A 12,411-nucleotide genomic window follows, 5' to 3' on the forward strand; every position below is an offset into this window, starting at 1 on the left:
GTGTAGCCAGTTCTCCCGAAAGCTTCCTCAGGGGGCCTATGTTGTCCCTAGTCTGTTTTTTGTTTGCTACGTACCTGTAGAATCCCTTCCTATTATCCTTAACATCCCTGGCTAGGTTTAATTCTAACTGGGCCTTAGCCTTCCTAACCTGGTCCCTAGCTTCCCGGACAACATCCCTGTACTCTACCCAGGCCGCCTGTCCTTGCTTCCATTTTTTATAAGCCTCTTTTTTCCTTTGAATTTTCCTCAGCAGCTCCTTATCCATCCAAGGAGGTCTGCTAACTGTCCTGCCTCTGGTTACATCTCCCCTTAGTCTATTTCGTATGCCCCTTCATCTTATTTATTTATCTCCTTTTATGTTTCGATTTCATAACTCTCTGGCAGACATATGGTACCCCAACTTACTGTTTAACTACAGAACCAGTTTGCACCAGCTTAGTTTCATAGGTTGTACAAAGATAGATAGTATTTTTTTAACCAGAGTTTGTCTGTCACCCAAAAGATTATATTGTCTTTAACCACAGAGTGTGTCCGTTTGAGTCATGGTATTTCAAGCCCTTTGTTTCGTTTCCTTAGTAATTTAGCCCCAGCCCTAATACTGCAAAGCCCTATTCCCAATATGTGAAAACAACACTGTTTCTCTCACAGTAAGTTGGTCTTTCAGTGCTCTGCTTATTCCTGCTGTCCTAGGAGTGAATACCTATTGCATCTTTCCCATGAATTAGCACGTGTGGTTTGCTGGCAGAAGTATATTCAATACAATTAAAAAAAATAATCTCTACTTCCTTCACCTTCCTCAGACATTCTTGTTCTTGTCCAGTCAGCAATGCAGAACCACGCAGATGCTTGCTTACTCCTCCTCTTCTTCCCCCCTGCTCCCGAAGGGATGGGGAGGAGAATCGAAAGAATGTAAATCCCACGGGTTGAGATAAGAACAGTCCAGTAACTAAAGTTACCATTACTACTACCACCAATAATGATAAGGGAAATAACAAGGGGAGAGAATATAAAACTAAAAGGGGAAAAGGAAAAGAAAACAATAAACTCAAGTGATACACAATACAATTGCTCACCACCCGCTGACCGATACCCAGCCTGACCCGAGCAGTGATCTGCCCTTCCAGGTGACTCCTCCCAGTTTCTATACCGTGCATGACATGCTGTGGTATGGAATACCCCTTTGGCTAGTTTGGGTCAGGTGTCCTGTCTCTGCTTCCTCCTGGCTTCTTGTGTGCCCCCTCACTGGCAGAGCATGAGACTGAAAAGTCCTTGATTGGAGTAAACGTTACTTAGCAACGACTAAAAACGTTGGTCTGTTATCAGCACTGTTCTCAGGCTAAAGTCGCAAGCACAGCACTGCACCAGCTACTAAGGAGAAAAATGATTACTACAGCTGAACCCAGGACCACAATGCTGCTTAGTAACATGTAATATGTTGTCACTAAAAAAGAGGTAACCTTTTTTTGGGAAAAGTAAATGAAGTATAAAATGAGAAGCATCATTTTAACCATATCTTTACACAACCACTTTTAAACCAGTTCACTGCCATTCCTGGTAGGTGCTTGTGATGTGTGTAACAGACAAGTAGTATCTTGTAAACAGCATTACATTTTCTCAGGCTCTTTTTATGCTCCACCGGTTAGTGGTGGGAGAGTTTGTATTCTTAACTAGTACAGTAACTCTTCTGCTTTGTGGCATAAGCAGCATTTGGTATGGGTTATGTTTTTGATACAATTCTACGTTGCTGGGTTTCTGCATTTGTCTAGAGTATGTTTCATTTTTACAGGGCCTAATGCAGCTGAAGGTCTTTGGTGAACAGCTCTGTTGAAATTCTAATTTTTACAGAATTGCCTTACAAATATACCTTACATTAGGATTGAGTATAATTATTGCTTCATAGTAGGAAAAAATACCTTTAAAATGCACATTGACTTTTTCTACATGTGTCTCAAGCACCTAAATAACACCTAGAAAAGAATTTCATAAAGTTTTGTGGTGTGGATTGGTTGTTTCACTTTATAGCTGTTTATAGCTATATTCAGTTTATAGCTCTTGATTTATGGCTGTCCCTGACCATAGCAAGGGGCTTGGAACTAGATGATCCTTAAGGTCCCTTCCAACCCAAACCATCTTATGTTTGAGGTTATTTACATTTCTAGATTGGGGTTTGAAACAGGCATCTTTCGTGTATCCACTGGAAAAGACACACATAGCTATGTGCTTATACCTGAGTGGAGCTGTTTGTATCAACAGGTGATCCTGAGATAATTTCACAACAGAAAGCACAAAAAAAAAAATAAAAATCGTAGAGGTTCTACTACTGTATGGGATCTGCCAGAGTTGTAACATGGGGCTTTCTGTGTAAACTGTACTGGCACTAGCCATTCTGTTAGTGGAAACGGTTTTCTCTGGAGAAAGGCAAAAAGAAATGTTGCAGATAACTGGAAGTGAAGGATCTTGCTCAAAAAGAATTGGCACTTATTACATGGGAAGATGTCCTGGGTTCAGCAGCAGCAGTCATTTTTCTCCTTAGTAGCTGGTACAGTGCTGTGGTTTTGACTTTCAGCTTTTTTTCAGTTTTTTTAGTTGCTGCTTAGTAATGTTTAGTCTGACCAAGGACTTTCTGAGTCTCATGCTCTGCCAGGGAGGAGGGGAAGCCGCGAGGAAGCAGAGACAGGACACCTGACCCAAACTAGCCAAAGAGGTATTCCATACCACAGTACGTCATGCCCACTATATAAACTGGGGGCAGTTACCCGGAAGGGCTAGATCACTGCTCGGGTCAGGCTGGGTATTGATCAGTGGGTGGTGAGCGGTTGTATCCTCTTCCCTTGTTATTTCCCTTATCATTATTATTATTGGTGGTAGCAGTAGTGGTTTTGTGTTATATCTCCGTTACTGGACTGTTCTTATCTCACCCCATGGGATTTACATTCTTTTGATTCTCTTCCCCATCCCTCCAGGAGCAGGGGGAGGAAGGGGGGAGAGTGAGCAAGTGGCTGTGTGGTTCTCGTTGCTGGTTGGACTTAAACCATGACAGAAGAGTATAGAGTGTTCTGTGGATGATGATACTAAATTAATCTCTCTTTGGAAGCTAGTTGCTCAGCTTGAACTCTGAGAAGGGGTTTGTCTTTTATTCCCACGTGATTTGTTGTACATGCTGTCAACCCCTTCATTCTAAATGAGGACCTTTTCTGTGGAAGTTCCTGAATTATTTTTCTGACCAAGTTTGTGTCCTTTTGTTTCAGTTTTGAGAATGTTTATCTTAACGTTTTTGTGTTTGGTTTGTTTTCTGAAATAACTTTATTCCATGATGGTGTCATGATTTAAACTCAGTCAGCCTCACAGTTTCTACTCCACCCCTCCCTCTTTCTTTCCTTCCCCCCCACCCCTCCCTGCTCCCGGAGGGATGGGAAGGAGAATCGAAATAATGTAACTCTCACAGGTTGAGATAAGAACAGTCCAGTAACTACGGTATAACACAAATCACTACTGCTACCACCAATAATAATAATGATAAGAGAAATAACAAGGGAAGAGAATACGATACCACCTGCCGAAACAAGCCCGACTGAGAGGAGAGTGCCCTTCCGGGTAACTCCGAGTTATATCCTGGGCATGATGTGCTGTGGTATGGAATACCTCTTTGGCTAGTTTGGGTCAGGTGTCCTGTCTCTGTTTCCTCCCGGCTTCCCCTCCTCCCTGGCAGAGCATGAGACTCACAAAGTCCTATGGCCAGTCTAAACATTTGAGCAGTAACTAAAAACATCGGAATTATCAGCTCTGTTCCCAGGCCGAAAGTCAAAAACACAGCGCTGCACCAGCTACTAAGAAGGAGAAAAAAATGTCCGCTACTGCTAAACCCAGGACAGATATAAAGATTTCCAAGTGCTTAATGTGACGTTTTCAAAAGGTTCTGAAAAGGCTGGTTTATCGTTCGTATTTTAGGCAAAAATGTTATTTCTTTTCTCTTGCAGAACATGAATAAATTCTTGATTAAATCCTTTTTTGTTCAACAGAATCTGTCTATGACCTTCTCCCAAAGGAGCTGCAGTTACCACCTTCCACAGAAACATCTGTAGCATCCATGAGCCAAACAAGTGGTGGCGAGGCAAGTTCGCCACCTCCAGCTGTAGTTGCTGCTGGTAAGCATTCTCATTTCCTTTTTAAGGTTGGCAGTGTTCTGGCCAGCATGAATAGTGCTGGCAAAGTTTAGGTTGTGAAAAAGAGCTTGTGGAGAAGTAACAGTTCATTCTAGGAGAATTTAGGTAATATAAATTAAACTGGGTGATCTAAATTATCAGGTATTCTATGTTAATGGTTGCTGTATTTAATGTGTGTATACATATCTTCATAATAAATTACTTGTTTTGCTGTTTTGTTATTATGCAGCACAGGTATAACAAACTCCTAGAATGCTCTCTGTCTTAAGAGGTAATAAATACGTGCTTGGAACTAAGGGAGAATGTTGACTGGCTGTAAACCAGCAAATCCTAGCTAGGATAAAAAAATGGAATGGAAGATTATATTTTGGGCCATGAAGCTTTTGCCAGACTGTAAGGAGGAAGAAAGGTCATGTTTTCCTTTAAGAGGCATGAGGAAGTTTAGTATTTATACTCCATTCACATATTACAAAATTCTCAAATACATGAGAATAGAATATATGTCAGGATGGCACTTTTATAAACTGCTAATTAGTTATTTTTTCTAATTGACAGCATATGAAAGTGGGGCATGACCTTTGTATCTTCCTCTTTATCTTACTCCCAGTCATGTTTTAGACTTCAGTCTAAAGATGCTGTCATTGTTCTTTATTAAACATAAAAACATCAGGATTCAAGGACAAAGCTCTCTTCTGTGAGGTTAGCCTTAGTGCTGGTTTGCATCTGGAGTCCTTGTCAGTAACTTGTATATATCTGTAACTTGTATATATCAATAACTTGTAAATATCTGTGCAATGAGGAAAAAATCATTATGCTCATGATAGATGCATCTTCATTGGATAAGGATTTTTTTGCGTAATTGGATACCCATATTTCTTACAAGATCATGTTCTGCTTTCCTAATTGGCCTTAAATTACTGCTTGAGAAAAATGTATGTATTTAAGCTGCATTATTCTTTTTTTCTATGAGTTCATATGCATTAAATGTTTGTGTGAGAATGTTTCCCAGGTTTGCATGGTACAGGAATCCTGATCAGAAACTGAAGAGATTGTAGACTTGTCAGAGAAACTTTACAGCACTGCTCACCATTCATGTTTTGCCAGACCTCTTATGAGAGAACCTGTGGATTTAACTGTGTACAGTGGAACTTCTGTCATTGAAAGAATTTGATGGGTTTATTTATTATATTGAAAGGATTTATTTTTAATAAGCAATAGAAAAATAATTTGGGCACGTATTTCTAAAATCAAGATGCTTAATGATTGGTTTGGTTCAAAGACACAGTGGCAACCAAATCCTGTAGAAACATGTATTGTGAAAATAAATGAACAAGAAAAAACAATCCCACAAACCCCAATACACTCTAAATCCACAGATAGTCATGAACTGCTAATTGATTCTGAATCTAACAGAAAAGACTTGAAAACTTGAATGGAACTAAATGTCTTGTTACCTTCAGGTATTTAGTGTCTGCTAACAGCCTTTTAAAATACAGTTTTAACAGTTCCTTTTAAAAAACCTAAGAATGCATTTGCTGTGTTTGGGTTAAACTGCAGCACAATTTTCTTGAATGCAAAACTTAAACAGTGTTGATATTTTTTTGTTAACACAGAAAGGAGACCTACTTGTTCAATTAAGAACGCATTTCAGTATCAGTCGCGTAGTTTCACAAAGACTTTTAAGGTGTTACCACTGCCCAAAGAAGAGCTTTTCATGTGTGTGCTGCATCGAGGACCTGCTCCAGGTTAGAGTTGTCCTGGGTGGGTTCACTGCAGGTCTGCACAACTGCTTTTGATGGTACAGGGAGAAGAGTGATACAAGGAAGAGGAGCAGGCAGAAAAGGTGGAGGTAGCTTCTCTCAGTGGCTGTCAGCTTATGCAGTTTGAATTGTTCACTGACCTGTGACTTTGGAGACCTTCCATAGGTCTTGTGACGAGATGGTTAAGTTCCTAGGTGCTGTATAAATCGGAAGTATTAAGCAAAAGCTACTACAGTTGTTAAAAACTGTGTTTAAAGAAAACTAACCAGCCGAACAAAACCACCCAAACAGAGCCAAGGATAGTTTTGTTTTCATTGCTTATGTCACTGTCCACTACAGTGAGGCCAAAACCAGTTGAAATCCTGGTCTTCTGTAAACACATAACTGGTGACCAAGGTCATTCAGTAGTGAGTTGTGCTACAGATGTGTAAGGAGAGGCAAACCCCAGCCAAAGGTAGCTGGGGCTGTTATCAGGAAGTGGGTGTTGAACTCCATAGGTGTTGAGGTAGACTCAGCTGGTGAATGCTATGAGATAATTTCAGTGTAACATGTTGGGGAGGGGGGAGGGGTGTGTGTTTTTGGTTTTGTGTGTGTGTTTTTTGTGGGGTTTTTTGGTGTGGTTTTTGGGGGGTGTTTTTCTTTTCCCTCCCATTCCTCCACCACATCCTTGAAAGAAAACACATGCATCTTGGATAAATGTTTACCAAAACAGGCCCGTACATTGTGCTCCAAAACTATAGGGACAGAGCAGAAAGCTGAAAAGAACAGTCCCTGCTCCTCCCTCTGGTGCTGGGAGGTAAGATAGAGAGAGATAGATAATATGTAAGATATAATGTAACTCAAGGGTGGACAGGTCCTTCTGGTAAGTCTGAGGCCAGACTTTCTTTCTCTTTAAAGCTGGGGACAAACTCCTAGGAACAGAGGAAGGAACATCGGTGTGTACAAAAGTCGTAGGTTGGGGTACAAGGAGAGGTGGACCTCAGTGGATTGTTTTATAGTCATAGTCCCCCCTCCCACAAATTCCTGCTGTGTTAATGGCCAATTTGAATTCCTCCTATAAGCTATCTTGAACTCAGCACTTCTGAACTGATGCTGGTACTTTCAGTGCACAGCTGCCTTGGAGCAGGAGCCTTCTCCAGTGTTCTCAGTTGACTTCCAGAATCCCAGGAGTGTTTGGTTTCTCACTGAGGTTACCTGTGTGTTCCTCACCCAAATCTGTTTTCTCAAGAGAATAGGACACAAGTGTTTTGGCTTCATTCTTGCCATAGCTGCACCATATTTCTAGATAAAAGGGCGTATTGCATTTTACTGTTTTCTTTAATTGTTTCAGGATTGTTACAGTGTCTTTTAATAGTTGCTACCACATTTTCAAGCCCTGGCACCCTGCCTTATGTAATAATGAGAAGTCTGGCTGGGCTGGGCTCTGATTTCTTAACAGGAAAATAAGAGGAAAATCAGCCTAGGCTTTGCGCATGTCTATATACTTGTACAGGAAAACAGATTCAGATTTTACATTTATAATTTAAAAGGCCAAGATTGACTAATCATTTGCATATATCAAGTCTGTAGCAGACTATAGGCACATTTTTGAGGATCTGACACTGTACAGATGAGAGGGTGAGGAGGAGAGATGACTTTTGCAACTTAGCGTGCCTGTATTTGATATGTGTTTTGTGTGTGTGTCTATTTTTATTTTATTTTAAATTTTTGTGTCAGCTCTTACTTGCTCTAATCCGTCACTTTATTTGGGAAATGATAGTTCAGTCTCCTTAGCAGGTGATATCATTTACTCTTGTTTTTTGAAGGAAGGGCTGATTTGAAATGCTGCTAGCAACACTGTAGGTAGAAATCAATTGCAGATATGATTACTCTCAATAATGAGAGGATTATATTACAGGGAATGAGCCAAAGTGGTGAGAACTTTTTACTGCTGTAATAGTTAACACAGTTTGTTCTTTCCCATAACACAGAATAAGGTAGTATCTGGCTGAAATTCAACTTCATAGAATCATAGAATAGTTAGGGTTGGAAAGGACCTTAAGATCATCTAGTTCCAGCCCCCCTGCCATGGGCAGAGACATCTCACACTAAACCATGTCACCCAAGGCTCTGTCCAACCTGGCCTTGAACACCGTCAGGGATGGAGCATTCACAACTTCCTTGGACAACCCATTCCAGTGCTTCACCACCCTCACAGTAAAGAACTTCTTCCTTATATCTAATCTAAACTTCCCTTGTTTGTTTTAACCTGTTACCCCTTGTCCTGTCACTACAGTCCCTATTGAAGAGTCCCTCCTCAGCATCCTTGTAGGCCCCCTTCAGATACTGGAAGGCTGCTATGAGGTCTCCACACAGCCTTCTCTTCTCCAGGCTGAACAGCCCCAACTTCCTCAACCTATCTTCATACGGGAGGTGCTCCAGTCCCCTGATCATCCTCGTGGCCCTCCTCTGGACTTGTTCCAGCAGTTCCATGTCCTTTTCATGTTGAGGACACCAGAACTGTACACAATACTCCAGGTGAGGTCTCACAAGAGCAGAGTAGAGGGGCAGGATCACCTCCTTCAACCTGCTGGTCACTCTCCTTTTGATGCAGTCCAGGATATGGTTGGCTTTCTGGGCTGCCAGCTCATGTTCAGTTTCTCAATTTACTTGAGGTTTTTCTGTCAGTTTGCTGTTGGGGTTTTGTTCCACATAAATCACACTATAGGTGAGAAAAAGATATTGCTGCAGTTAACTTCTTTGTTGTTTTTTTGTTTTGTTTTGTTTTTTGTGGAGCAGGATGGGCTGTTTTTAGCAGTGATGACCTTGCAGGGACAGACTTCTAGTTCTTCTGTTTGGGAATTTGTTTTGTGATTTACAGACCAGTTTTATGAGTATTAAAATGGAATATTGCTGATTGGATTTTAAGTAATTCGTTAATAAATGTGCATCTCATTCATCCAGACAAAAGGTATTACCCATTCTCTGAGTATCAAACAGGCAAGTATCATTTAACAGAACTCTAGGATTTTGAGGTGCGATGTTCACAACCTGAGCTGCTATCTCAAGTTTCTAATTCTGTTATTGTTTGGAAAGCAGAAGTGAGCTAAAGGATCTAGAATACTGCTAGAAACTGTTCTCTGTGCTTGCTTTTGGAATCACAAGTGTCTTTATTCAGGGGACTGGAAAAGGAGGATTTTGCCTGGTGTGGTACCATAAACACATTAAATACGAATCATCTTCTAGACTCTTGAAATGCATGAAGATGTTCAGGCTGAGAAATGTTATTGTAAGCTGTGCCTGGAGATTTCTTACATGAAACCAATGTGCCTGAAGCTTTAATATTGCCTTGTACACAATATTTTTAAGCTCCAGTTGCAAGGAGGGATGCTTGATTCTTTCCAGTTGGTTCTTAAAGGTTGAACAATTTTTTCTTGCTGATCAAGACACATTGAACATGTGCTTCAAATGCTCAAAATTCACACTGATTTAAGCCCTTTCTCAAAGCCATCTATCTAGTTGGTAGGTCGACACATCATTCTTGTCTTTTGGGGATGATTCAAGAATATTTTTGACCATGTACTTTAAACAAGTCTTGCATTTTTGCTTTCTATCTCCAGTACCAGGAATGCTTAAACCTTTTGAAACTCCAGTGAAGAAAACTGTTACAGAAACCTTCTTCTCTGCTTACCATCTGTTCATTCTTTCTGTAGCAGATTTCAGGATGAGCTGCTTCAGCTTGCTGTTGATCTTTTAAGTTGCTCTCCATTTGCCACAGAGGCAAATATATATATATTTCCATATTTTTGGCATTGCTCCACAAGACAGTATTTCCTGCTTTTTTTCCATTCTGACAGTTTCCAATTCTTATCTCAAATTGAAATCTCCAGAGCTGTAGCAAAAGAGGAATGGATTTTATGCTACTGGAATGTCTTTACTAATCTCTTTTTGCATTCTTCATATTTGGATACAATTAACCTGTGATGTATTGATATCTTCTGGCTCTCAAGCATCTATGATTGTATCCTGGGAAAATATTTGGTAAACAATGAAGCTTTACCTTTCTGTGGTCATGTCAGTTTTGTGCTCCTTTTTAATTAAAGGGATGAGCTACTTGTCCCAAACAGGTGGAATTGGCTTTTTTAATCATCAGAGTTGTTATTGAAATACTTGCCATAATAATTTTTGATCATTTAAATTATGAAAATAAGGCTTTGCTTCTCAATTGCTACTGTAGAGAAATGGATAAAAATACTTGCATCCTCTGTGGGGTGGAGGCTGGGTGCTGAGGGGTATGGGTCATGTTTTGCACTGCCAAGATACAAGGCATCATTCTCAAGCTGAAGTTTCTAATAAAGCCTCATATAGGAGATGTGGGGTGGTTTGTTTTTCTGAATAGCTAGTCAGGCTTTTTAATTTTTATTGAAAATATTTTGTCAATTTATCATCCTTCCTGTTGTCATTAGTCAGTTTTTCCTGTTGATACAGAAATAATTCCCAGAGATTTCAAAGGGGATGCCAGTGCTACTATTAATTCTATTATCTTGGGTTTATAAGTGCATATTGTAAACAAATTATCAGAAAAAAAAGATTATTCTTTGTAGTTGGTTTCTATGGCCTGTAAAAACTTCCATTTCTTTGTAGGCTTCCTCTTCCCACCACCCTCCCAGTTGGAAATACCTTCCTGTAATTTCCTAGGAGCATGTCTTTCAGGGATTTCTGTCTGCAGCTTGCTTGCTTCAGTTGTGTGTCAAACCATGTCCTAATGTTCCTTAAAAAAGTATCTTCCTGGTGCTGTATGTTGGTACAGTGCCCTGGCTGCTCTGTCTTGCTAGTACTAACATAGATATGAGCAAGTTTAATAATTTTATGTGCTGTGGTTTAAGCCCAGCTAGTAACTCAGAACCATGCAGCTGCTTGCTCACTCACCCCGCTTCTTCCCTCCCCCACTCTAGGAGGGATGGGGAGGAGAATCAAAAGAATGTAAATCCCACGGGTTGAGATAAGAACAGTCCAATAACTAAAGTATAATACAAATTTACTGCTGCTACTACCACTAGTAATAATAATAATAAGGGAAATAACAAGGGGAGGGAATATAAAGCTAAAAAGGGAAGAAAAAAACCCCAATAAACACAAATGATGCCCAATACAATTGCTCACCACCTGCTGACCAATACCCAGCCTGACCCGAGCAGCAATCTGGGCCTTCCGGGTAACTCCCCCCAGTTTATATACTGGGCATGATGTGCTGTGGTATGGAATACTCCTTTGGCTAGTTTGGGTCAGGTGTCCTGTCTCTGCTTCCTCCCAGCTTCTTGTGCCCCTCCTCACTGGCAGAGGACTGTAAAGTCCTTGATCAGGGTAAGCATTATTTAACAACAACTAAAATATTGGTGTATTATCAGCATTGTTCTCAGACTAAAGTTGAAAACACAGCACTGCACCAGCTACTAAGAAGGAGAAAAATTACTGTTACAGTTGAACCCAAGACAGTGTGCCTTGAGTGCATACCTGCTCCTCTGCATGGAGCAGACCTTCCTTTAATTGCCTGTAAAAGGCTATATAGATTTAGTCTAGATTATCTCTTTTTCCTAGATGAACCTTATTTTCAAACTTCCTGAATCTCATGTAGTCAGTAAATCCAACTTTCCAGGACTGTTCAAACACAAGTTGTTTTATCATTGAGAGAATTTTTAATGGCTAATTCTTGCATTAAGTGGCTCTTATTCTTGCATCAGAAAGGCTTGAGAATTGCTTTGCAACAAGAGAATTTCCCATTCCTTAATGAATAATGAAAAACAAAGCCAGTGAAGGGCAAAAAGAGAACAGTCTTACTGTACTGTTGTTGGGGCACCTCCTTGCATCAACAACTTTGTGAAGGCCAAGAGTTCTTATTTCTTAGTAAAAACCCTACCATGTCTCTAAAGAACAAGAGTGTTTCTTCAGCTGAAATGTTCTTTGTCAGATCCATCAATCCTGACACGATTGTACAGTCTCTCTTTTAGGGTGGCAGAGGCTGAGGAGATGACAGGTAGAGCTTGAAGAGAGCAGCTGAGGGTCCTAGAGTTCTGACTTGCTTGGATGCAGCCAGTTATTGCTCCGAGTGAGGAAGAAAGATCTAAGATACATGGAATGGTGTGTGAGCAGCACTAACAAAAGCTCTACTTAACTACTTAAACAGGAGCATTAATTTAATAATGGATGTAATTTATAAAAAAACCAGGTTGTTTGATGTCTTTACCCAAAGTATAATGCACTGCTTGGTTCAGCATGTGAATGTAAGGGGAATTTACACTGTTGGGCTTAACGTAAATTAAATTAACCTACCTATCTTGAATCTGAGTGGTTTTAATAACTGGTGAATTGGATTGCTTTATTTTATTTGCTGGGATGCTAGTCTTTTTTCTCTATTAATACACTTAACTTGCATTCTAGCTTCGCCAATCAGAGACAGGCATCGAGTGGTGGGTTGTGACAGTGTCTGTCAGTAGTGAAGACAAATAGTG

At 40.3% G+C, this 12,411-nt stretch overlaps 1 protein-coding gene across 7 annotated transcripts in view; it reads left to right on the top strand.

The window, feature by feature from the left end:
• LOC136004208 (nuclear factor of activated T-cells 5-like) overlaps positions 1-12,411 on the top strand; it is a 219,307-nt gene that overhangs the window by 18,157 nt on the left and 188,739 nt on the right. For all 7 annotated transcript variants that reach the window (XM_065660496.1, XM_065660498.1, XM_065660497.1 and 4 more), the window contains exon 2: positions 4,020-4,145. In XM_065660496.1, coding sequence (XP_065516568.1) covers positions 4,020-4,145 — 126 coding nt within the window. The remainder of the gene's footprint in view (positions 1-4,019; positions 4,146-12,411) is intronic.

This window comes from Lathamus discolor, chromosome W (genome assembly GCF_037157495.1).
Source record: "Lathamus discolor isolate bLatDis1 chromosome W, bLatDis1.hap1, whole genome shotgun sequence".
NCBI lineage: Eukaryota > Metazoa > Chordata > Aves > Psittaciformes > Psittacidae > Lathamus > Lathamus discolor.